This window comes from Vicia villosa, linkage group LG6, assembly GCF_029867415.1.
Source record: "Vicia villosa cultivar HV-30 ecotype Madison, WI linkage group LG6, Vvil1.0, whole genome shotgun sequence".
Taxonomy (NCBI): domain Eukaryota; kingdom Viridiplantae; phylum Streptophyta; class Magnoliopsida; order Fabales; family Fabaceae; genus Vicia; species Vicia villosa.
This window is the reverse complement of record NC_081185.1, coordinates 142779213-142805864: the sequence shown is the minus strand read 5'-3', so window position 1 is coordinate 142805864 and position 26652 is coordinate 142779213. Positions and strand designations below refer to the sequence as shown.

Below are 26652 nucleotides of genomic sequence, written 5' to 3'. Positions count from 1 at the left end.
TTGGAAAAGAAATCTGGAATTGGAAGGGACCCCAATTAGAACCTGATAAAGAACCTGAAAATGCAGTATGATATGAGTGCATGGGTGCATGTGTGCATATTATATTATTTTCAAGAATTTTTGGCTTTGTCTCGAACCAACACCACAAGATAATGAGACATAACGAAGCGCCACCAAGATAAACAACCATAATCCATTAATTCCACAACCACGTTTGAAGTACAAAATATTCTGCTCTCATGAGCCAACAATACAGAAAATGGAAATAAGAACCCCATCCAACAAGACTGGTGGTGATTCTATAACAAAAACCAATACTAAGCAGAATTTCCCATGTCCAAATGACGAAGTGGGCTATCTCCAATGTTCTTATAGCTCCAAGCCTTCATTTCTTCAAACAGCTTTTTGGTCTCAGCATGGGTTGGTCTTTTAACAACTTCTTGAATCAATAGGTCCTTTCTGAAATGCATGGTCTCCAAGTAACGGCTTCTCAATTCCCAACCTCTGGCTTCCTCTTGAGCTTGAGTATCACTTTGGCCCTTTTCCTCCACTCGACCCTTCAACTTGCGAATCTCTTCATAACACCCCTCAATCCTTGCCTGACGTTCCAGAAGGAGCTTGTCTGCTTTCTTTCGACGGGCTTTCTCTGATTTGGCTATATCAGTCTGGATTTGGAGCCTCTTTGTCAGTTCTGCCAGCTGATCCTCATAATGCTCTTTGATCTCCCTCTCTTGAATTTTAGTGGACTTGGGATCGACAACCATTCTTGGCCTCTTCTGAGAAGTGCTTCCCTTGGCATACAACTCTTCAAGCTCTATTTCTCTCATTTTCAACTTATGAAGGGCAGAAAGCTTCTCTTGCCTATCGGTATTCATCTTAACTTGCATCGTCTCCATTTGTTCAGTCAATTTCCGATTCTGCTCAACAGTCTGATTATAATGAGGCATGGAGACAATGTTGGGTTGTGCGCCAACAGGAGGGTATAAAGGATCCTTGATAGGGAAAGGCATTCCTTGGGTATTAGCCACAGTTTCGACCCACTTAGTATAGTCTTCATAAGTCGCACAGTCCCTTTGACCAAAATGCTTCTTGTCTCTCCAACAGATGTTCTTCCAGGCTTGTACAGCTTCTGCCATCTGCCCATTGTCGGTGACCACATGATAGAAAATGTTCTCAGCTATCTCAGATTGCTCAGGAGGATTGACGAAAGCATACCCATAAGTTCTCCTAGCCAAGACGGGATTATAATTGATCCCACCTCTAACACCCATGAGGGGCACATTATTGAACTTTCCACAACTCATGATAACATCCTTGTCTTCCAAAGATCTGTTATACCATACAATGTCTTTGGCTCTAAGTCCCATAATCCTTTCAGCCCATTTAGAGGTGTGCCTACTATCGACGAAAGCTCCACGTTCAGGCAAATGTGATCTGAACCAACGGTATAGCAAAGGAGCAAAACATCTGACCAAACCCTTCTTTTGACGATTCTTTTGATGAACTGAATGATAAACATCCCCCAAGAGCGTAGGAACAGGATTCTGTAGAATGAACAAATGGATTGCACTCATGTCAACAAAATCAGGCACGTTCGGAAACATTAGGATACCGTAGATACTTAGAGCCAGGATAGCCCTAAAAGTGTCCCATTCTTTCGCTTCAGCAGCATCACACCCTCTTTTGACCAGGAACTCCATATGAAAACCCTGACATCTTCCTCTCTCGGAAAGATTTGCATCAACAACTGACTTGCTCAAATAAAGAGCCTTGGAGATTTCCAAAGAAGTGGGAGCCTTCATGGTGCTATAGTACGGAACTTCTCCCTTCTTGATCGGAACACCAAGGAAAAGAGAATATTCTTCCAATGTGGGAACCAAAAGGTAGTCAGGGAATGTGAAGCAACGGAGAGAAGGGTTGTAGAACTGAAGCAAGGTATGAACTCCTTCTTGCTCGTATTTGGTGAACGGCATCTTGAGAAGACTCAGAATATACCCATACATTTCACGGAACCTGGTTGTTTCATCCGGCGTGATTTTCTTAACCAGACACTCGAGAGAATCCAGATTCGGATTTAGAAATGTGTAGGAGATGTTGCGACTACCAGTCTTCAATGGAGGAGCCATAAGTTGGTCGGAGACAAAGCCAAATGTTCCTGAAAATAAATAAACATGCATGTTAAATGATATGGCGGAATGCATTTCATCGGGAGAATCCTAAAGTCCATTCGTAATTACATATTTTTTCTTTTTTCTTTTTGTGGAATAAGATATTCTCTTTTTCTTCCCATTTTCTTTTCTTTTCTTCTTATTATTTTTTTTTTTTTGAAGTGGACTTTAGAATTCTCCTCAAATGAAGTGAGGTGGATGCAGTAACATGATGTGTCATGGTGCAATGTGGTGAGAGACTGAGTGCCTCTCGCAATTCTGAATATCTGAGTAACACTGGGTATAACAAGTTCAAAGTTTCGGCTTCAGATTGCAATGTGAAAATCCGGGTATGATGAAGGCTAGTATCCTGTCCCTCCCCAAACTCACGGGTATGAATTCTAGACACGGACAGGTGGTCCCTAATGGTCACTAGGGTCTACAGTTCCCATGGGGTACAAAGTGTTTGAGGCAACAAGCGTGCCAGACACAGTGTTCCATGAAAGAACCTCGCCCAGTTGTGGTACCCCATATTGAACTCATCCATAGCAAGCGCTACGGTAGTCAACATGAGCATCCACGCTAATCCTATGTGTCACTTGGCCTGAGTAGTGGGCCTTTTACCTCAAAACCCCCCCACCTGCAAAACAGAACAGAAGACCCCAAGGAACACAGAATATAATCCATATGCATGATGTGCAAACAGAAATAAACATGATATGCAAGCAGAAAACATGCAAACATATATACAAGATATAAACATAAAAACAAGTAAACACCCAGTAAATAAACAAACAAACGTAGGCTAGGATCGACTCACTAAGGATGGGCCAGCAACAGGTCTAGCAACATCCCCAGCAGAGTCGCCAGCTGTCGCACGCTCGCGAAAAATGAACAGAGTCGCCACCAATATATTTATCCCATAAGGGAAAGGAATATCAGAAAACCTAACAAAGGAAGGAACAGGGTCTTGCGACCAGAGAATCAAGGTACGGGAGTCGGTTACGCGAGGGGAAGGTATTAGCACCCCTCGCGCCCATCGTACTCGATGGTATCCACCTATGTTTGTTTCTATCTAAAGGGTGTGTACTATGTCTATGTCTACATGTGAATGAATGCAAAAGAAATACGGGGAAAAGAAAGAATATTTACAAGTGTGCTCGTTCAAGCCCCGCGACTTGATGCCTACGTATCCTTTTCAGGAATCAGAGCGCCGTAGTTCGGCTCCATAGTTTCGTTTGTTTTTGTGTTTTTTAGTTGGGCGGCGTTAACGTTCGCGCTCTTGCACAAGGGGACAGCCTAGGATGCAATGGAGCGGAAATAACGGTGCCCTTAAGAAAGCGAGAGAAGAGAGAGAGAGTTTGAGTGTTTCGAGGAAATCCCTTAAGCAAGGGAAACTCGAGTTACTCTTTGGTTTGTGTTTTTTAGAGGTTGGGAACTTACGCCTGAATGGAACCCTTAAGCAAGGGAGCTCCAGGCACTCGAACATCCCTTAAGCAAGGGAAGTTACAAGCTTCCATTCCCTTTTTATTAGTCAAAGTATTTATTAGTCATTTTTTATGAGTTTTCTTGGTGTTTTTTATGGGAGTTTATTCAAGTATTTTTAAATGGATTAAAGTTGTAAAAGAAAAGAACTAGCCTAAGAAAACTAGCCTAATATGAATGGGGAATTCTACTTATTATTATCATGGTTTCTACCTAAGGTTAGGATTTAAAAGAAGCATGAAAATAAAGCGGTAAGTAGAATATAGCAAATAGCATAAAAGCATGAAGTCGAACAAGTCAAAAATATAGCACAAAAGATGAATTAAAAAATACTACTATTTTTTATGGATTTTTTATGGAAGAAATGAGTTCAAATCAAGTAAAAGACCAAAACAAAATAGCCTAAAACTACTATTTTTTAGTGATTATTTTTATATGTGTCAAAAATTGTGTATCAAAGTCTAAAATGATAGTGGAAAAACTAGTGTTTTTTATTTGATTAAAAGAAATGACAAAGCCTAGTTAAAAGCATAAAAAAAATAAGGAAACAGGGGGTGCAAACTGAATTTGAGGGTGTGATTAGTAGCTGGGCGTAGGGCCCAGAGTCTGACTCAAGGAGTTATTTCTGGTTCAGCATTCTCTTGTGGCCAAAAACGTGATATGGGCCAAGAGGGGGTGCGTTAGCAACCCGGCCCAGAATGGATCTCTTGTTGTTGTTCTTAGCACCAATGGGCCATATGGGGGGTATGAATAGCGGACAGGCCCAAGAGCTTATTTTCGTTTTGATCCATTTATTATATTCAGATTTTATTAACAAAATTAATTGAAAAGAAATAGTAAAAAACAAAAACAAGGCTAGGGTTGCTTCAATCCCAAATTCCTCTTCCAGACTCTCTCGTCTCACTCCCTTCTCTAAACCTACAACGGCGGCGGCGCCGGAGGAAACCGTTCCTCCTGGCAATCACCTCCACCGGATAACCTCTTTCCTTCTCTTACTCGGATCGAACCCAAAAGCCAGAGAAAACCAAATACGAAACCTAACATTTTCAATCGCGAATCAACGATGTACAACGAGAAATGAGGCGCACGACCTCAGGGGAAACATCTACGGAATCCTACTTTACACAACCATGGCGAGAACAAGCTAAGAACAGAGATAGAGGCCGAGGACTCAGGGAACTCACTTGTGGTGCTGAACGAAGTGGAGATCGCAAAATAAGCGTGCGTGACTGAGAGGAGATATAGGACCAGGTAACTTCGAATCCTTGTTTGCTGCTTCTTCTTCTTTGTTTTCTACTTTCTTCTTTTTCTTTGTGATTTCTATGCTGTGAGTGATCGAGAGCTGAGAGATGATGATTGTTGTTGCCGTTGTTGACGTGAGAGTGAGAGTGGAGAGGGGCTGAGCACAAGCTTGCCAAAGCTCTAGTGATGAGCTTTAACAGCCTTATGAATGTGCGTATGGTGGTGGTGAGGGTGGTGGTGAGAGCGTTTGAACTGAGGTTTCACGATCTTTCCTTCAAAGTCTACAAGCGAGACAATGGAGAGGACTGATAGTGCTTATGTCAGCTTATGGGTGGGTGGAGTTGGTTTTATAGGACAATGATTGGGCAATCATTAGGAATTTTTAGATGTGGGACTCAGGTTTACAACTTGCAATGCTTTTTCCTGATTTTTGAGTGTGGGACTTTGTTTGCAGCATATTTTTGATTTCTCGGATGTGGGACTCGTATTTGTTTTTTTTCTGATTTTTGAGTGTGGGACTGACATTGTTTCTATGTATGCAGGTTTGAGTCATGATTCTTTTGTGTTTGATGCTCCTGTTTTCGTTCCGTTTATTGGCTGCAAGTATATCAGGTATGATGCTGACAAGTCCTCATTTTCATTTTTGTCATCCTTTTTTCAAATTTCCTGAACTATCTTTGTGCTGTGATGATGCCTCAGAGGCATGGCCACCTTGCTTTCTAGCAATACCACTTTTCATTGAATGCCTTAAACTTGATGGTTCGGGAGGAATCATTGCAATGGGAAGCTCATAATCAGGCACTTCATCAACGGGCTCGTCTTTAGGTACGATCAATGCATTGGCATGAGGCATTTGGTTGCTTGGTAACACAGGCCTTCTAGGTTGAACTGTTGTTTAAAACCCTGTTTTTTTGTTGATAACTCGCCGTCCAATTCTGTTTTGAACTGGATGTGGCTTTTGGTTTTTTGATTGCAAATGCGGGAATTGGTTTTGTATTGTATGATGACTGTTAGGAGTTATTAACAAATGGCTTTTGAATGACTGAAATGAGTTTGAACAAGTGTTATGATGGTGGTTTTGGATGCAGGGCAGTAGCAAGTTTTTTTTTTGTCAAATGGAGTTATATCCTCTTTTAGCAGAGCTGAGTTTTGGTAAATATACATGTATGTAATGCTGCAGGTTATTTTTGTTTTCGTTTTGAATTGGAATTTGAGGTGTATTTATTTTTCTGGTCTTGTAGTGCAGGGAATGTTGTGGTATGCTGTTGGAATTGGTTGAATGAAAATAACTCTGTGACACAGTTTGGACATGTACTGAACCGCTTTTGTTTGTGTACTGCAGGTGAATATATTATGGTCTGAATATATGGTGGCTGGACTATGAAAGTAGCATTGAATATCTATGAACCGTCAAGCCGAACTAGGTCCTTTTTTTGGTGAGATTTGTTGTCTTTCCTGGTATTGTGTGGAGGACTGTTTTGCGAAAGGTTTTAAGTTAGCTGAGGTGTGGTTAAGGGGTGAATGGTAATTGGTTAGGTTTGAGGCAGCTGCGGTTTTGGTTTATTGATGTGAGTATGGTAGCAGGTGCAGGATTTGCTTCCTTGTATTTATTATTTTTTTTTTTATATTGCAGTCAATGTTCATAGGAAACAGCCAACTAAGAAGCATGGAAACAATATCAAGCCCTTTTGAACATAGTTTCTCTGTATATGTTGTAGGTGGTATCCAAAGACACAACGCACACACTCCCGGAAATTGTTGAAGAGAATTGGGAGCGTCTATGCCTTGCACAAAGCATTAACAACTTGGGCATTATTGCGTGCAGAATCACAGCCTTCTTTTTTCCTTTTCTTCTCTTTTTTGTAACTTGGAATGAACATGGATTGTGAGATAGCATGAATTGTAATGGTTTGTAAAAATTCCCTTGCTGTTTTTTTGTTGGATTGATATGAATGGTGTAGCATATTGAACCCTTGAATGTAATACTTGGATGTTTGAATGAACAATATGGATATTGACGGGCCTTTTGGTAGTTTTGTAACCTTAACTCAAAGAGTCTCATCCGATTTTTATGAACTTTAATGTGAATATCCTTGTAACCTGATAAAGACAAATCCACAACGCATATGCCTCCAGAACCCCTAGTTCATAGATCAATACTCAGAAGGAATTGATGGATTAGGCTTATTTGATTCGCACACCTCAACCTAATGTGAAACCCTAATCTGCTTCATGATCCCTGATCCCATGCTTCTGAGTGCCTCATCAAATGAATGCGAAATTATGTAAATGGCCTAACGGAGGTATGCAAATGATTCAAAGCTATAAGCCAGTTAGACATTAAGGGGTAGGACAAATTTGGGGTATGACACACTTCACTATTCATGCTTGGATTAGATGCTTTCTATTATGATATGATTCCATGTATTTTGAAATCAGATGCCAATTCATTCCCTTTTTTAAAATCTATTTTTTTGTTTGTGAATAATTAATAAATATATTGATTAACATATAATATACTACTGTATTGTTGAATGGATACTCATCACCTGCAATGCAAATGCTTTACAACTCTATTGAAACGAAAAAAAACGTTTATATTATTTTCACTTCATCTTGAATTCGTAGTTCTGTGATGAGAACTCCGCGGAAGAATAAGAAGGCCAATACAAATGATCGAATTAGTGACTTACCGAGTAATGTCATTGATGGTATCCTAGCAAACTTGAAAATCCGAGACCAAGTTAGGACTAGTATCTTGTCTAAAAAGTGGAGGTATATGTGGACTTCAGCCCCACAACTTTGTTTTGGTTATGACTTTTTTGTAAGGTTTCTGCGTCTTGATGACCTTGACCCGGTAGTTTGTAAAATCATCATGGATGTTCTTATGCTCCGCAATGGGCCAGTATGCAAGTTTTCTATTGACGTACCTGGGTACTTTGGCTTTGAGTTCTCAACGGAAAATCTCAATATGTGGATCCCCTTTATGTCAAAGGATATTAAACATCTTGAGCTTGTGACCTACTGTACTCCTGAAGATCAAAATAAAATAATGCCGGATACTCTCTTCTCTTGTAAGGAATTGACTTTCCTCAAATTTAGTTCTTTTGACTTGTCAGTTCCACCTAATTTCTACGCATTTAAAAAATTGCTTGAACTTCACTTAGTTAAGGTTACATTCGAGTCCAGTGCATTTGAGAGTCTTATGTCTGGTTGTCCGGTTCTTGAAAAGCTCAGCATTGAAGATTGTACTTGTTCTGATTATCTTGTTATATCTTCTCCTTCTCTCAAAGTCTTAGTGCTAGTATTGTACGATACAAAGTCAATTTGTCTCAAGGAATCAAAGAATCTGATCGATTTTACACTCAAGGGATATTATACTAGAAGTTTGATCAAAAGTTTGCCAAAAATTAAGAAGTTTTCTCTCGGCATATTGACCGAGGTTAGAAAATAACACAAATTGTAGTATTGAATTTTGACTGATTGTCCAATCCAATATTTATAATGAAATTTATGTTATTGCTATTTCTAAGCGTTGTACAGATAATCTCATAGATTTTTTGTTTGTATGTATAGAATCCATATGCAGATATCATTCCTCCCACGCTGCTAACAAGTTCATTAAGCTCTTTAGAGTTTTTGGAATTGAATGGCTTGAATTTGAAGGTTAAAGGAGACATTTTGTATTTTGTTAGTCTTCTCAAAAGTGCTCCTAGGTTGATTGAACTTGTTATTAAACAGGTGAACATGAAAACCTATGCTTCTTTGTTTGTTTCTTATTGTTGTATTTTGACTCTTTCATTTTTATATTTCAGAGTAACAATGTTGATACCACACAAGTGTTGGACCTTTCAAAGGAGTTAGAAAGACATAGATGTTGCCTTAAACTTCAGACAGTAGAAGTCTACACTAGATCTTGCTCTCAGCATGCAATGAGTTTGATAAAGTCCATACTTGTAAATTCTCCTTTGCTAAAGATTCTTACCGTTTATTTCTACAATTATGATAAATTAGATGCACATATGTTGTTAAAAATTTCACAAGACTTGTTATGGATGAAACGAGCATCACCGGGAGCACAGGTTAATTTCATTCACTCTACTTATAGCCCCTATTGAATTCTGCCATCCATCATGCCTCGAATCCAACTGCCTTGGAATTTTAAATGGGAAAAAATAAAAACAAGAAAGTTGTATTGAACAGAAACCAGTGATGGAGATTGCAGCTAAACAAGTTAAGATAGGGGAATGAGAGTATTTGGGGATGTAATGAACTTGTACTGATGTAGCCATTGTTTATAGTAGTCTGTGCGATGAAGAGGGTGGTTGCACAGTAGACTACTTCTTGGATGATGAATCAAGAATGTTTTAAATCACAGTTTTCATGTTTTCTAGTCTTCTTGTCTTATTTCCTTTTCTTTACGTTTTTTAGGTGAATACATCAATTAATGATTTGTATTTTTATTTTGGCGGAGTGCTAGTCTGCTAAAAAAAGGAGCAAGATACTGAAAGTACCGTGTTTTCATTCCTAATTATATAGAATGCGGTAGGCATGGGGAAACAGGCTTGCATGGAAATCTAAGATGGAGTATGCAATTTAAATGATCAATATCCTATTCAACTTTCTTACATGATCAATATAATATTTTCTAAAACTGTTCCTATTTATTTTTCTTTAAAGCTAAAAATTCAAGACAGATAATAATAATAGTTGTGGTACCCTTCTATGTTTATAGGATACTGTATTATTGAGTGTATAGTGATCACCTGAAGGTGGTTTTCATCCGTATGTGATCCAAAAGTAAAATGAAGAAAAATAGGATTAAAATCAGAATACCTAACTTCTGAATTGAAAATCTCAGAAAGATTTAAAAGAAAAACATAAGAAAAAGTAAAATGATGAAAAAAAAAAAGAAGAATCAGAAACCTAAAAAAGACAAAAATATCAGAACAAGACTTTTGATGGTTTGTTATAATGAAATGGACAGTACATAACAAATATATAGAACTAAGTCATAAACTTGTTTTTTAATGGTAATTTGGTAGTATATATTTATAGAACTTGAAATCTTCACAAAACACAATGTGACTGTCAAAATAAAATTTTCACTATTTTAACACTAAGGCCAACTATAGTGAAAACAAAATTTTCTAAACTGAATGAGAGTAGAAATGATGTTTTACCATTTGCAGTTCAATCTAGTAAAATTTTAGATTGAAATTCCTTTCGTTTTGATAAAATAATCTAATATATGTGAATTGATGATCATTTTCACTTACCCCTTGAAATTTTTTTGTTGACATAATTTTACTAGACTTGCATTTTTGTTCATTTATTTATTTTTAATTTAAATGAAGTGAAATCATTTTTAATGTTATTGCAACAATGATGACGTTGACACTATCTTTTGAGGTATGTTTGGTTTGATGATGATAAGGGTAAAGTAGCAGCTACACCACATATCAAAATGTGCTCCATGAACTCTCACTCTCTCACTGTACCGACATTTCTGTGAGCATTTCGGAGACTCCTACAACCCACCACCGTCTCACTCTCTAAACTGTAAGAATTCATCAAAATCATCACTCTTTTGTTTACTTATTAGAGATGATTTATTAGATCACCTGCACGTAGTTTTTAACTGTATTTCTCAACTTTTTTGAACCTTTGAAAGTTAACATATAATATACTTCTGTATTGTAGTTCTGTCATGACTTTGCTCAACGAGGAGACATATCAAAATGATCGAATCAGTGATTTACCAGGTAATGTCATTGATGTCATCTTAGGAAACTTGAAAATTCGAGACCAAATTAGGACTAGTATTTTGTCAACAAAGTGGAGGTATATGTGGACTTCGGCCCCTCAACTTTGTTTTGACCAAGACCTCTTTGAAATTTTTCAACATCTTGATGACCCTAATACCGTTATTTCTAAAATCATCACGGATCTTCTTATGGGTCACAATGGTCCAATACACAAGTTTACTCTTTTCATACCATATAACTCCTATTTCAAGATCACAATGGAACACCTCAATATGTGGATTCCGATTTTATCAAGGAAGGACATTAAATATCTTGATCTTGTGAACGACTACGGTCAAGTTTATCAAATGCCATATATTGTCCTCTCTTGTAAGGAATTGACTTACTTTAAAGTCGGCGGATTTAAATTGTCAATTCCACCTAATTTCTACGGCTTTAAAAGATTGCTTGAACTTCACCTAGTTTGTGTTAGATTCGAGTCTGGTGCACTTGAGAATCTTATGTCTGGTTGTCCATTTCTTGAAAAGCTCAACATTGAATTATGTGATGGTTTTGAATATCTTGATATTTCTTCTACTACTCTCAAAGTCTTATTACTACAATTAAGTGACGATATGAAGTCAATTTGTCTCAAGAAAGCAAAGAATTTGATCGATTTTACCCTTGATGCTAATCACAATAGCTTATCTGATTCGATCAAAAGTTTGCCAAAACTTAAGAGGTTTTCTCTGGTCCGTGGGAAAAAGGTTAGAAAACATCATTAGTTTTAGTATTTTCATTATTGTTCAATTGGCGTCATGGTACAGATAATCTAATAGATTTGTTGTTTGTATACGTAGAACCCATATGCAGAAAGCATTCCTCCCACTTTGCTAACAAGCTCATTCAGCTCTTTAGAGTATTTGCAATTGGATGACTTGAATTTGAACGATAAAGAAGACATTGTGTTTTTTGTTAGTGTTCTCAAAAGTGCTCCTGGGTTGATTGAAGTTGTTATTAAGGTGAACATGAAAACCTATTCTTTTTCGCTTGTTTATTATTGTTGTATTTTGACTCTTTAATTTTTATACTTTAGAGTCACAACGATAATGATACCTCACAAGTGTTGGACCTTTCAAAGGAGTTAGAGTGTCGTAGTTGTTGCCTTAAATTTCAGACAGTGGATATCTACGTTAGAGCTAACCCTCAGTATGCAATGAGTTTGATACAGTTCATACTTGCAAATTCTCCTTCGTTAAAGATTCTTACTTTTAATTGCAATTCCAAGAAATTAAACGCACGCACATTGTATAGGATTTCACAAGACTTGTTATGGATGAAACGAACATCACCAAGGGCACATGTTAAGTTTCTTCTTTCCACCTTTCCATAAAAAACAAAGTTCCTTCATTGTGGTAATTAGTTGTAGTTATAGTTATAGATTGTATAATGAACTTGTACTGATGTAGCCAGATTGTACTCACTTGTGAGATGAAGAGGCTGGTTGCACAATGGTACCTACTTGTAATAGTTTGTAAACTTTCTGTTTACAATAGTTTATTGATATAAAATAAAGTTTGTTTTATCATCTATTGATTCTATTTAGATTGAAATTGTTGAAGTTGGTATTTGTGTTTGTTAGAATTTATTTGAAGTTCCACGTTGTTTTAAGTTTCCGGACTGTTTGGTGTATAAATATGTGAGGACAACCTTACTCTTTGAGTTAGCTTTTGGGATTGTGATCCATACATATTTAATATGATATGAGAGTCGGGTTAAAGATTGCAATGTATTTAACAGAAATATGTATTTTTTATCCTTTAGACTATGTTTGGGAGTTTGGAGGGGAGGGAAGGGGAAGGCTTCCGAAATCGATTTTTTAAAAAAATATAGAAAAATATTTGACATTTTTTGAAAAAATAGTTTTGTTTAGAATGATAAAAGAGTCATTATAATTACAAAAATTTTAATTTTCAAAATAGTATAACAACCTAAAAGATATTTGGAAAATTTATGTAAGACCATGTGCAATGGGTGTGTTTAGTTGAACTCAACATGCAAAATCTCTTCCAATGGGTGTTTAGAGTAGTGTTGAGTGTGAGGTGGAAGAGAGAGGTGTTGAGAAAACTCAACACAATTGAGGCTGGCGCAGGGGGGCATGTGGCAGCTTCTGATTGGCTGGCCAGATTTTTATCCATTTAATACTTTGAATTCAATTATTTCGTTGCAAATCATTTTTTATTTTTTTATTTTTTTACCAAAATTCATGATTTTTTTTTTCCTCTATAAATAGAGACTTGGTTCATTTGATTTGGACACAAAAAAAAAACAAGTTTTTCACTATCTTAATCTTATTATTATCATCTTTCTATTAGTGTTTATTTTGAAGTTAAGTGTCTTTTTTTAGTGAAATGGATCCCAATAATCATTTTAACACTCAGAATTCTGCTAATTTTCCATTTAACCAAAATCCCAACAATTTTCAAAATCCCAACAATTATCAAAATCCCAACTAATTTTGTTTTTATTACAAAAAATTAAAAAATAAATTGTTAAGTATTTATTATTTTAATTTAATTTTAATCGATAATTGTATTTTATGTAATTATAAAAATAAAAATAAAATTTAAATAAGAATATGAAAATAAAAAGTGGTGGGGTAGGGTGTTGAGTGAAAAACCATTGGAGAATGTAAAAGTTGAATGAGTCTTGAGTTATTAGGTGGAAGAGAGAGAAAATGATGTGGAGTGTTGTGAGTTGAAAAAGTGGGTGTTGAGTGTTGAAACCATTGTAAATGGTCTAAGCCCTCCAAAACCTTCTAAAACCCTCTTTCAATACAATTTTTGAGTTCCCCATTTTATGGGGTTTTTGGTGTTATGAATAAAATCAAATCCTCCAAAACCCTTCTACCCAAAATCTTTTTATTCTTTTCACCAAATTCTTTCTATTTTCCAAAGCCCTCCCTCTCTTTCCCTTCAAACTCCCAAACATAGCCTTAGTGTTTGTATAATTAAGGATTCATAAGTATAATTTATTAGGGTATTTCATTTTTCATGCTTAGATTAGTTGCTTTCAGATCCATTTATTTCTCAACATTTTCAGTATTTGAAGTTACTCTCAGATATTTGTAGAATACATGATTATAAGTATGAAATCAAATGCCAATTGATTTTCTTTTTAAAATCTGTTTTTTAGTTTTTAAATAATTTACAACTTTTTTACCAACATATTTTGTAAGACTGTTCAAATTCTTTTTATGGGAAAACTTTGTTATTCATTGTGGTTCTTTTCATTACAAATTATAACTTATTTTATCATTTTATCGGCTTATAACTTATTTTTATATACTATTTTAAGTAGTATTTTAGTTTATAACTTATAATTTATCATTTTTCTTTCACTTTTGTCCTTATTATTTTATCTAAAATTCACTACTATTTTTTATAATTTATTTTAATTTAAAATAAAATAAATATATATTAAGTATTTTATATCATTTTAATTTATTAGTTAATTAAACATTAATTTTATCAAACGAGTCGATTATCTTATCAGCTATAAATCATCAGTCATCAACTATCAATCTTAAACTATAAACTATCAACTAACTTATCAGTTAAGTAGTTAACCAGCTATCAATCATAAACTATCAACTAACTTATCAGTTAAGTAGTTAACCAGCTATCAATCATAAACTATCAACTATTAACTAACTTATAATTCAATAGTTAACCGTTATTTTTACCAAACAAACTTGATATTGAATTTCTAAAAAAAACTATTAACTGATATTTATTTATAATTTACTAAACTCGATCAATTTTTTTCATTAACCCACTTTTTAAGAGTTAGTTTAATTGAAATACACTATCAATTTTACACCGTCTTTCAATTAGAATGAAACATTTTGACACATGAGTATAGAATTAAAAATAAAAATAAATAAATTATAATTAAATTTTTTTAATAACTACTTTCATAATTCTCTCTTCTCATGTGTTAAAATACCTAATTCTAATTCTAATTGGATGACGGGGTAAATCATATATTAAAATGCCTAATTCTAATTTTAATTGGATGACGAAGTAAAGTTGTTTTACAAAGTGTATTATAATTAATCTCATTAGACATTTCTTTTATTTTTTATTTCATGTTTTTACCTTATTATTTATTTTTTTTATTTTTTCTAACACGTAGTTCCGTAAGTTAACTATTCAATTTTACTTACTTGTGCTATTCAAACTTCAAATTAATGTTATTGTTATACTCAATTGTGCTATTATTTTATGTTTATTATTACACTTTTGTCTAATTTAACTTTTATATACTAAATGAAAAGTTGTTGTCAAAATATGACAAATTTTGTTGTTATTTGATAGTGTATAAACGTCTAAATACAAAGTTATGTTATTATCTATATATGTATCTATGACTCAATAAAATATTTGTAAAAAACCAAATCAACCCAACCGAATCAAAGTGCATTGGTTTGATTTAATTTGGTTAGATTTTTTTTTTAAATCAACCGAACTAAACTAAATCACACAATTTTTTCTTTAATGATTCGAATGATTTTTTTTTGTCAAAACCGTCCAAACGGCACCGCGCACATCCTATGATTAAACATTACATATAATATTATACTGTAACTTTTTAAGGTCCAAATACAAAGGGTAAAATGGATGTACTCCATCAATAATTCACTGTAGCGACATTTCTGTGAACATCTCGGTGATTCTTATAAGGTTATGTACAATGGTTTGCATATTCAACATCCTCTTTTTTCACTTTTTATTCTCCACATCATTTTCTCTTTCTTCCACTCACTACAATGATTTTGTTTAATAAAATTCAACATCCAATTCCACCATTTTAAACAATCACAACAACCAATAAAATTTTGCAAAGTATTATATGTGGGCCTACACTTTCTCATTCAACATGTTGAATGTTTTCAGCACATATTAATCCACATCATTTTCAACTCTTTATTCAACACCTCATTGAACATATTCAACTATTAAATAATTTTGTCAACATCCCCATTATAAGTGGTCTAAGCCACCGCCTTCTCGCTCTCGGATTGTATCGACCTTTGTGTGAACATTTCGGCGATTCCCTCAAGCCACCGTCGTGTCACTCTCTCAACAATAAGAATTCATCAGAATGGCTTCACTTTCCTTTACTTATTTTATCATCATCATCCATTCTTTAGGTTTTTATCCTATTATTAAACATGATTCATAAGTTTAGATTACATGCTTTCAGGTCCATTCATTTCTCATCCTTTTCAGTTTTTCAAAGTATCATATGAATAAGGATGCATACATACTTAAATTGTTTTTACTATTTTATTTACACTTGTTCTTCAATTTTCAGTTCTGTCATGATGACTTTACTCAACAAGAAGGCTAACCAAAGTGATCGAATCAGTGACTTACCGAGTAATATTATTGATTGGCATCCTAGTAAACTTGAAAATCCGAGACCTAGTTAGAAGTTAGAACTAGTATTTTGTCAAGAAAGTGGAGGTATATGTGGACTTCATCCCCACATCTTTGTTTTGACCAAGAATTTTATCAAAGGTTTGAGCATGTTCATGACCCTTTCCGGATGTTCTTATGCTTCACAATGGGCCGATGCACAAGTTTTCTATTAAGGTACATCCATTTTGGATCTCGGTGGAAAATCTCAATACATGGATCCCTTTATGTCAAAGGACAATAAACATCTCGAGCTTTTGACCTACCAGTTCTGAAAATCTGGATATTCTCCTCTCTTGTAAGGAATTAACTTACTTCAAATTAAGCTCATTTAACTTGTCAATTCCACCTAATTTCTGCGGCTTTAAAAAATTACTTGAACTTCATTTATATTTTATTGAACTCGAGTCCAGTGCATTCGAGATTTTTATGTCTGGTTGTCCGTTTCTTGAAAAGCTCAGCATTGAATTATGTGAGGGTCCTGGTTGTGATTATCTTGTTATATCTTCTACTTCTCTGAAAGTCTTAGTGTTAGAATTGTCCAATACAACAAACTCGATTTGTCTCAAGGAAGCAAAGAATCTAATCGATTTTACACTCAAGGGATATCTAGCCAAAGATTTTATCAAAATTTGGCCAAAAATTAAGAGGTTTTCTCTGGACTGTTGGGAAAAGGTTAGAAAATCACTAATTGTAGTATTTTCATTATTGTTCAGTTGGCCTCAGGGTTAGATATTTTAAAGACTATCTTAAAAAATATTTATTCAAAATGAAGTTACGAACGAGTGTAACTCGTGATGTAACTCTTCGGGTGTAATTTTATCCTTTCTCATATGTATGTTGTTGAATTTTGATTGATGGTCTTATCCAGTATTTATATTGAAAGTTTTGTTATTGCTACATCTAAGTGCTGTACAGATAAATCTCATAGGTTTGTTGTTTGTATGCAGATAATAGATGCAGATATCATTCCTTCATTGCTGCTAACAAGCGCATTCAGCTCTTTAGAGTATTTGAACTTGGATTACTTAAATTTGAATGAAAAAGGAGACATTTTTTATTTTTTCAGTCTTCTCAAAAGTGCTTCGAATTTGATTGAACTTGTTTTAAAGGTGAACATGAAAGCTATTACTTCTTAGCTTCTTTCTTATTGTATTTTGACTCTTTAATTTTTATACTTCAGAATTACGAATACGATGGTGCTATCAAAAAAGTGTTAGGTCATTTAGAGGAGTTAGAAAGCCATGGCTGTTGCCTTAAACTTCAGACGATGAAAATCTACATTGGATCTAACTCTCATCACATAATGAGTTTGATAAAGTTTATACTTGCAAATTCTCCTTTGTTGAAGACTCTTACTTTGTATTGTATTTATGATGAATTAGATGCGCCTATGTTGTTAATGTTGTTAAATTTTTTACAAGACATGTTACGGTTGAAACTGTTAGAAATCCGGTATGATAATCTTGGATATCTTCGAAGAATCGTGTTTGTTCACTTTCCGAACAAAGTATTTCGACCCTATTCTTGTCTGGGTTCACGAAATCTTTGCGCGGATAATTCTTGAAGAGCAATCTGTTTCTGACAATAGAGAACAGATCAGAATGTAGAGAGGAAGTATAATTTCGTGTGCCAAAATTGACGCCAAATGACTCCTTATATAGGAGATTAATAACAGAAACCGAAAAGGTACAACTTTTCAGAAAAACGGTTATGTCGGTTGGGAAAGGGTACAACTATTCAAACGAATTTTTCGAACGGGGCGCTGCCCCGCACCCTGCCAGGGGCTCTGCCCCTTGGACCCCGACGGGGCGCTGCCCTGCACCCCGCCAGGGGCTACGCCCCTTGGAACCCCATTTCTATTATTCGTATTCAATTACACGTTTGGCTCGACGAGCGTGCACTCCGCACTACCCTAACTCGTTTCAAACTTAACCCATAATTGCTTTGGCCTATAGTAAATCACATTACTACCAAAATACATTGATGATACTAAAATCACCAACAGTAACGGGCATCACCAGGAGCACAGTTTAATTTCCTTCACTCTACTTATGGACAAAGGCATCATCTTATAGGGCATGATTGAATTCTGCTATCCCTCATGCCTCAAATCCAATGGCCAGGAAATTTTAAAGGGAAAAAATAAAATTGAGAAACGTGTATTGAAAAGAAATCAATGGTGGAGATTGCTTGCTTGAAAAACTGCAGGAGAGAAATAAAAGGAGATAATATGGTTCCCTTGTGAAAAGGGAACGAGAGTATTTAGGGAAGTGGTGACAGTGGATGTATTGTATCAGTATGATGTAGTCAAATGGTTTGTATTAGTTTGTGATCAGGAGACTTGTTAATTTCTATTTTGGTTGTTTGTTGGCTGATTTTAGATTTTTGCACGATGAATCATGAATGTTTAAATGACAATGAGATGTGACAAAACAATGGTTCTGGCTTTTTAGCACTCAACTCACTAGTTTTATTTTTATTGAAATTATTGTTTTTTAAATACAAATTTGGGGGGAAAATTACAATGAAAAGGTAACGTGTAATATTAATATTTTGGAAAAAGATTCAAAATCAGAAAGAAAAAAACACTACCACCCAATAGTCGGGGGAAATACGTGGAGGGTCAAATCTTTGAGTGGTTTTGAGAAGAAATGATTCTAACTTAAAATAGAAATTTCTTTAACTAAATATATTAGTCAATTCACGTTTACTTTACTTGTTTAAACATAATTTAATATATTTTCAACTTCACTTTTAAACAAAATCAAAATTTTAAAATTAATTTAATGAAAATTAACTATATATATAGCGTGTGCATTACATATATAGTTTGATTAAAAATTTTACCTTAATATTTTTTAAAATAAAATATATATATTTGATTAAGTATAGCTAATTATAATTATATAATTAAATATGTTTTAAATATAAAAAATTTAACAAAGATCCTTAATAATTTATATATAAAATAATTTCAATTATGTTCTTTAAATTTGAACTATACGTCATATTTACGTGAATAATGTTGTGATATTATAAAAATATATATATATTATTTGTATATATTTTTATGATTAATCATTAAATTCATAATACATATAAAAGTAGATCAATTTAAATTTTAATTATTCATTTAATATTTAATTTATAATTTACAATATTTAAATTTTTTTTATTCTATGTCAAATTTAAATCATATATTCTCTAAATTTTTTTTTATAATCACATTCATATATTAATCAAGTAATTCCATTCATATTTCTTAACTAAGTTTTGAAAGTTAACTATTCAACTTTTATTTTAATTTGTTTGTGTTTCTTTTATTTATAAAATCAACATTAATTTAAATATTTTCATATGATTAACTATTTTATATATATATATATATATATATATATATATATATATATATATATATATATATATATATATATATATATATATATATATATATATATATATATATATATATATATATATATATATATATATATATATATATATATATATATATATATATATATATATATATATATATATATATATATATTATAAATTTATAGGGTCCAAATACAAGAAATGGTAAAATGGATGTACTCCATCATGCAACACAGATAAAATGTGCTCTGCGCCTCTACCCACTCCTTCACTGTAGCGACTTTTCTGTGAACATTTAAGCAATTCTTACAAGCCACCGCGTCTCACTCTCAACGGTAACAACTCTTTCATTTACTTATTATCATCATCATCCATTCTTTTGTTTTCAAAACTGTGATTGTTTATTTATTAGGGCACTTCATTATTCATTGTTAGATTATATGTTTTCAGTTCCAATCAATTCTCAAGCTTTTGAGCATTTGAATTTACTCTCAGATCTTTTTAGTACTTAATTGTTGCTGCAGGTGGTTTACAACTCTATGCAAAATAAGAAAATAAACATAAAAAATGTGAACAAAATAAACTTAATATACTATTTTATTTATAATATTTACACTTTTGAATTTGTAGTTTTGTCATGACTTTGCTGAACAAGAAGGCCAATCAAAATGATCGAATCAGCGACTTACCAAGTAATGTCATTGATGTCATCCTAGCAAACTTGACAATCCGAAACCAAGTTAGAACTAGTATTTTGTCTAAAAAGTGGAGGTATATGTGGACTTCAGTCCCTCAAATTTGTTTTGACAGCGACTTTTCTATGTGGTATTCATATCTTGATGACCCTTACCCCGAAGCTCATAAAATCATCATGGATGTTCTTATGCTCCACAATGGGCCAATACACAAGTTTTCTGTTGACTTATCTGGAGACTTCGAATTTGATATCTCAATGGAAAAACTCAATATGTGGATCCCTTTTATGTCAAAGGACATTAAACATCTCGAGCTTTTGACCTACTGTATTCCTGAAGATGAAAATAAAACAATGCCGGATATTCTCTTCTCTTGTAAGGAATTGACTTCAAATTTAGCTCATTTAACTTGTCAATTCCACATAATTTCTGCGTCTTTAAAAAGTTGCTTGAACTTCACTTAGTTAGAATTGTAGTCAAGTCTAGTGTATTAGAGAGTTTTATGTCTGGTTGTCCAGTTCTTGAAAAGCTCACCATTGATGAATGTATTGGTTGTGATCATCTTGTCATATCTTCTCCTTCTCTCAAAGTCTTGGCGCTTGAAATGTGCGAAACAATGTCAATTTGTCTCAAGAAAGCAAATAATCTGATTGATTTTACACTTGAGGGATATCAGGGCAGATGTTTTATCAAAAGTTTGCCAAAAATTAAGAGGTTTTCTGTGGAAAGATGCATAAAGGTTAGAAAACATCACTAATTTTTTTCGTTGATCCAATCCAATGTTCTTAATGAAAGTTTTGTTATTGCTACTTCTGTATAGATAATCTCATAGATTTGTTGTTTGTATGTATAGTATCCATATGCTGATATTCCTACCACGCTGCTAGCAAGTTCATTCAGCTCTTTAGAGTATTTGAAATTGGATCACTTCAATTTGAATGATATAGAAGACATTTTGTATTTTGTCAATGTTCTAAAAAGTGCTCCTAGGTTGATTGAACTTGTTATTAAACAGGTGAACATGAAAACCTATGCTTCTTAGTTTGTTTCTTATTGTTGTATTTTGACTCTTTAATTTTTATATTTCAGAGTTACAATGTTGATACCACACAAGTGTTGGACCTTTCAAAGGAGTTAGAAAGCCATAGCTGTTGCCTTAAACTTAAGACAGTGAAAGTCTACACTAGAGCTTGCTCTCAGCATTCAATGAGTTTGATAAAGTCCATACTTGCAAATTCTCCTTTGTTAAAGATTCTTACTGTATGCAGATATGATAAATTAGATGCACGTATGTTGTTAAAAATTTCACAAGACTTATTAATGATGAAACGAGCATCACCAGGAGCACAAGTTAATTTCATTCACTCTACTTATGGACACTATTGATTTCTGCCATCCATCATGCCTCGAATCCAACTGCCTTGAAATTTTAAAAGGGAAAAAATAAAAATAAGAAAGCTGTATTGAAAAGAAACCGATGCTGGAGATTGCAGCTGAACAAACTGCAGGAGAGAAACAAAACAAAAGGAGAGAATATGGATCCCTTATGATAAGGGAATGAGAGTATTTGGGGGATGTGGTGACAGTGGATGCATTGTATGCTGGCTTGGCTGACTTTAGTAGTCAAATTGTGTTTGGGATATTTTTTTTTTATGGTTTGTAATAGTTTTTGAATCAGGAGAAATGTGAATTTTCTATTTTGGTTGTTTATTGGCTGATTTTAGAATTTCGGATGATGATGATGATTCATGAATGTTTAAATGACAAGTTTCATGTTTTTTAATTACTAGTTTAGTTCACTTTTCTTGAATGGTCTTTTACTTACATTTCTCAGGTGGAAAAAATTAATTACTGAATGTTGAACACTGAGATCTGAGAAACCAATGGTTCAGTGTGATCATTGGATTAGACATATGGGAGCCATTAAACCTTCTAATGTGTAGCACCCAACTCACTCTAGTTTTATTTTTGGAGGGTCAAATGTTTTAGTGCTTTTGAGCAGAAATGATTCTAACTTAAACTAAAGTGGTTTCTATAACTAAATATATTAGTCATTTCACTTTTGTGGACTTATTTAAACATAAATCGATATATTTTTAACTATTATTAAACATAATCAAGTTTTTAAAGCTAATTTAATGAAGCCCCCACTTCCAACATTCTATGGAGTGCTCTGAGGTTGGGATTGCCTTAGCATCTACTGCATCATCTACAATATAAACTGATGCTGTTGCTACTAGAGTTCTAGGCCTCCCATGACCTATGCGTCTAACCGCCACGATCCTGTTGTCTTAGGTATAGAAATCAAGTTGATCCTGTTGTCTTAGCTCAAAACATCGAGTCATCAACAATGCAACAGCAGCATTAGTCGGTAACATTTTGGTTCTGATATATTTTCGCGTTTCATGGTGTATATGTTGTTATTTTGATTACGTTTGTTTTTTAGCTGTAATTTTATGATGGATTGTTTTTTATGATGTTGTAATATCGTTGTAATAATATAAATATTATGCGTGGTTACTATGGTTTACTTTTTCTTTTGACATGTTGAAACCAAGCTAAGATTCGAAAACATGTTAGCAACGTCGTATGACTGTTTGCTATGCGTTAAGCCTTTGCGCGATGATTTGCGTGTGATGTCGTTTCATATGTTAATTTAATGTTGCAATTACTGTATAATTTTTTATTCAATTGTGACGAGAGTGTTGTGCATTAGCAACTCGCTGGATTTTCTTGTACATGCGTTCGCCATTTTTCTTTCGTTGTCGTTACGTGTCATTCGGTTAAGTATTATGTTAAAGGTCTCACGTCGCATTTCTTCGCGTTGAGGTTATTTGATTTTATCGCTATATTATGTTATTGTTATTTTCCTTTGCTGGCACGTTACATTTCGTCATTGTTTCCTTTGCATTGAGTTTATGTATCATATTTCGATTTGGTTGCCATGATCGCGTCTCACGCTAGCAATTTCTTATTTGATTTGTGTCGGTGCGACATTTCGATTCCAATGCGTGTAAATCAGATCAATTTTGTGTATATGACATTGAATTCTCACCCTCCCGTTATATGAACCCAATTTGTGCCCTCGTGTTATGTGAAATCAATATGTGTCCTTACGTGACAATTCGCGTGTGGCATTATTCCATCTGTTTACTTTATATGTGAGTTATGATTTTTTTTCTTTTTTAATTTGATTTCGATGAATGTGTCATATGCGTCTTGGTTGTGATTATTGTGTACGCACGTTGATTTTCTTCCTAGCGGTTATTGCATGTTGGTGTACCGCTTTCCGTTACATTTCATATCTTGCTTTACTTTCCGATACTCTTGCACCGTTTCATCAAGCTTATTTGCTTGATTGAAACTGACTTATGGCCCTGCAAGCTGCAGAGTTTAAACGTAATTCATTGATACATCAAGTACGTAGTACACACTGGGAAATGACTCACGAACGAACCTACACAATATGAATTGGACATATAGTTAAGGATAACATAAAAGAAATAATATATTCCAAACCAAAGCATAAACTGCTTACTTTGTAAATCATCTTAGAGTCAGTAACATATATTTTAGGAAAATTTCTTAACAGACCTCCTAATCTTCTTGGTCATCCCTGACAAAATTTTCAAAATACCCTTTTTCGGAAATAAAACGTACTTTTATTGAAGAAAAAAAAAGGTGTTTTCGGAAATACACTTCCGAAAACACGAAAAAAAGGTGTTTTTGGAGATGCATTTCCGAAAATTTGGAGATGCATTTCCGAAAACCCCTTTTTTGAGAGAGGGGTGTTTGAGGGGTGTTTTCGGAGATGCATATCCGAAATATTCCAAGACCAAATTGGTCTTGGAATGTTTCGGATATACACTTCCGAAAGAATTCAATAATTATTAAAAAAATTAAAATCAAGGTGAATCAATATAATTAATAGGTATAAAATGAAAGTGAATCAATAAAATGAAGGTGAATCAATAAAATCAAGGTGAATCAAAATTTCCTAAACAATTTTAAAGTTAAAAATTATTTTACTAACTTATATAAATCAAAAACATCTTAATTTCATATGTAAATTTTGAATTATATAAAATTAAATATAAAATTTATTCATTAAATAAAATTAAGACAAAATCTTTTTTTTAATTTTTTTAAACTAAATAAAAAATTATAACTCATTTTTAATTATGAATCAGAATAGAAATATATAAATATATAATCATAATTATTAATTTTGTAAGTGAAATATATAAATATATAATATATAAATATATAATAATTATTATATAAATATATAAATATATAATAATTATTATAAATTAAAACACTCATTTTTTTAATTTTTATAATTATTATATAAATATATAAATATATAATAATTTTTATAAATATATAATAATTATTATAATTATTATATAAATATATAAATTAAAACACTCATTTTTTTTATTTTTTTTATAAATATATAACAATTATTATAAATAAAAAATTATAACTTATTTTGTAAGTGAAATTATTTTAGTTTTTTTAATTAAAATTATTTTAAATTTTAAAATATGAATCAGATAGAAATATATAATAACTATTATTCATAACTAATAAATTATATCAAAATATATAATTATTATTATTCATTACTCATAAATTATATCAAATTTATGATATGTGAATTAATCAATATCCTAAAATTAATTTTTGGGATTTTTTTTAGATTTTTTTTTGTTGTTTCGGAGATGCATCTCCGAATTAGTCAAAATTCCAATTTTTGGGATTTTTTTCGGAAATGCAAGTCTGGAAAAATTTTTAAAAAAAAATATTTCGGAAATGCATTTTTCAAGCGGGGTAAAATGGGATTTTCGCTGGGGGTGACCCCATAGGGAGGTGAGTAAAGAAATTTTCATATTTTAGACACCATATAGTGAACTATATACTTTATTAACCCAGTATTCTTTAATAATCCCATCCTTTTCTATCTATCACTTGTTCAGTGGAGGCACATCGTATTTCATAATCATAACTCAAAAATAAACAACAAAATCACAAATCAATACTCACCGATTAACATTAACCTAAACCACAAAACACATTGAATTCAAAAACTAACTAACATACAAATGGCTCAAAACATCTTCTAGGTTAGCGAAATTAATGTAATCTTTGTTGTAGTAAAGTCCTTGAAAATCCTAACTTAAATATCTCCACTAACCTGATTAAAAGTATCTTAGAGTTCAAGCGATCCATAGAGATGGAAGTTTGACAATATTTTGTCGTTCACTCTTGAGGAGGATTTTCTTAAGGCTTGAGATTTTGAGGAAAGTCGCTTGGTAGAATTATGAATCGGAAAACTCCGAGGAAATTATTTGGCAAGTGGTCGTTTTATGCTTAGTGAATATGATTTATCACTCACACATTTTTGTCTTGAATTGATCATGTCTTTAAGATGTTGAACACTAACGATTGAAGGGAATATCGACCCCAAAGTCCTTAATAAACCATGTATAGATGTACAAATATTCATTCTTCACCCTTCGTGGCCACCACAAGCAAATCTTCTAGTATGACAAGCATAACTCCAATATCACTCCGACCTCATTCTAATATGGATAAATCTAGATATTATCAGAAAGCTTGTACCTAATCATCTTCAAGACAGATTGAACTAATGTTAATAAGTTTATAACATCTTCACAAAAGGCAAATCACTTCCCGAACTACCATTAGATAAACTCCCATAACTACTGAAAAGTTCAATCTCTACAAACTTCTAATCTACTTTCTTTGTACCTTGTTTCAAGCTTTTCAAGCACCGAGACCACAACTCACACCTCTCGACGTCGTTTCGGGGATCTATGACCCTCTTAGTGAACTCACACTATCAAATAAGCACCATGATATAAGAAATGGAAAGCACAAAGAGGAATAAAAGGTTACTTGGTTATGAGCAATTGATAGGGATGAAAGGCAAGGAAGGGAGAAAAATACAGGAAATATTTAATGCAACATAGGAAGGAAATGAAAAACCATCGACCCTATTTATAGGGTTGATTGATAAACAAAAGGAAGACTACATTTGTCGCTATCCTCTTAGGACTATTAAAAGCATGAATATGCCATGAGTTACTACTATTCCCAAGGCATTTGATATTCATCATAACTAGTGTAAATGGAATAGTAAAGAAACCAACATTAGCCGATCATGGTCAAAGGTCTCCCACGCACGAAAAAATAAGATAAAAGCTATCCCAAGAAAGATCGCTCGTTAAGGCACGTCTGACAATCATTAACTGATCCTAGGCAAGATTTTTTCCCCTATGCAACTTATGTTTAATGGGGAGTGTACATGCCCGATCTCTCAGTAGGTCTTTCGACCTTACGCAACTCATGCTTGATGGGTTGTGTACTTGTTCGGTCTTTCGGTAGGTTTCAACCCTGTGCGACTCATGCTTGAGGGGTTGCGTACATGTCCAGTCTCTAGATA

General features: G+C 33.5%; 4 protein-coding genes across 4 annotated transcripts; 3 read left to right on the top strand and 1 right to left on the bottom strand.

Annotated features, from left to right (window-relative positions):
• Positions 1–317: 317 nt before the first annotated feature.
• Positions 318–2126, bottom strand: LOC131614864 (uncharacterized). The gene is made up of 2 exons (XM_058886403.1): positions 927–2126; positions 318–791 (listed from the first exon to the last, which is right to left on the bottom strand). Exons 1-2 carry the CDS (start codon positions 2124–2126, stop codon positions 318–320), a joined length of 1674 nt encoding a protein of 557 aa, XP_058742386.1.
• A 5296-nt stretch (positions 2127–7422) lies between these two features.
• LOC131612610 (F-box/FBD/LRR-repeat protein At1g13570-like) lies at positions 7423–9267 on the top strand. Its single transcript, XM_058884374.1, has 3 exons — positions 7423–8316; positions 8451–8615; positions 8690–9267. Exons 1-3 carry the CDS (start codon positions 7510–7512, stop codon positions 8990–8992), a joined length of 1275 nt encoding a protein of 424 aa, XP_058740357.1. The 5' UTR covers positions 7423–7509; the 3' UTR covers positions 8993–9267.
• A 1029-nt stretch (positions 9268–10296) lies between these two features.
• Positions 10297–12379, top strand: LOC131612608 (F-box/FBD/LRR-repeat protein At1g13570-like). Its single transcript, XM_058884373.1, has 4 exons — positions 10297–10436; positions 10578–11388; positions 11482–11643; positions 11718–12379. The coding sequence occupies exons 2-4, from the start codon at positions 10585–10587 to the stop codon at positions 12012–12014; spliced, it is 1263 nt and encodes a 420-aa protein (XP_058740356.1). The 5' UTR covers positions 10297–10436; positions 10578–10584; the 3' UTR covers positions 12015–12379.
• Positions 12380–19693: 7314 nt separating this feature from the next.
• On the top strand, positions 19694–21905 carry LOC131612607 (uncharacterized). Its single transcript, XM_058884372.1, has 4 exons — positions 19694–19820; positions 20116–20919; positions 21034–21195; positions 21270–21905. Exons 2-4 carry the CDS (start codon positions 20683–20685, stop codon positions 21564–21566), a joined length of 696 nt encoding a protein of 231 aa, XP_058740355.1. The 5' UTR covers positions 19694–19820; positions 20116–20682; the 3' UTR covers positions 21567–21905.
• The last annotated feature ends 4747 nt before the right edge of the window (positions 21906–26652 follow it).

What these genes read in the sequence shown, in the direction of transcription:
- LOC131612610 (XM_058884374.1), top strand. Translation starts at nt 7,510, where the DNA reads ATGAGAACTCCGCGGAAGAATAAGAAGGCCAATACAAATGATCGAATT. An exon ending in CTCTCGGCATATTGACCGAG is followed by an intron (nt 8,317 to 8,450) that starts GTTAGAAAATAA and finishes TTGTATGTATAG; the next exon opens with AATCCATATGCAGATATCAT. An exon ending in TTGAACTTGTTATTAAACAG is followed by an intron (nt 8,616 to 8,689) that starts GTGAACATGAAA and finishes TTTATATTTCAG; the next exon opens with AGTAACAATGTTGATACCAC.
- LOC131614864 (XM_058886403.1), bottom strand. Translation starts at nt 2,126, where the DNA reads ATGGCTCCTCCATTGAAGACTGGTAGTCGCAACATCTCCTACACATTT. An exon ending in TGCCTCATTATAATCAGACT is followed by an intron (nt 792 to 926) that starts GTTGAGCAGAAT and finishes TTGTATGCCAAG; the next exon opens with GGAAGCACTTCTCAGAAGAG.
- LOC131612607 (XM_058884372.1), top strand. Translation starts at nt 20,683, where the DNA reads ATGTCTGGTTGTCCAGTTCTTGAAAAGCTCACCATTGATGAATGTATT. An exon ending in CTGTGGAAAGATGCATAAAG is followed by an intron (nt 20,920 to 21,033) that starts GTTAGAAAACAT and finishes TTGTATGTATAG; the next exon opens with TATCCATATGCTGATATTCC. An exon ending in TTGAACTTGTTATTAAACAG is followed by an intron (nt 21,196 to 21,269) that starts GTGAACATGAAA and finishes TTTATATTTCAG; the next exon opens with AGTTACAATGTTGATACCAC.
- LOC131612608 (XM_058884373.1), top strand. Translation starts at nt 10,585, where the DNA reads ATGACTTTGCTCAACGAGGAGACATATCAAAATGATCGAATCAGTGAT. An exon ending in CTCTGGTCCGTGGGAAAAAG is followed by an intron (nt 11,389 to 11,481) that starts GTTAGAAAACAT and finishes TTGTATACGTAG; the next exon opens with AACCCATATGCAGAAAGCAT. An exon ending in TGATTGAAGTTGTTATTAAG is followed by an intron (nt 11,644 to 11,717) that starts GTGAACATGAAA and finishes TTTATACTTTAG; the next exon opens with AGTCACAACGATAATGATAC.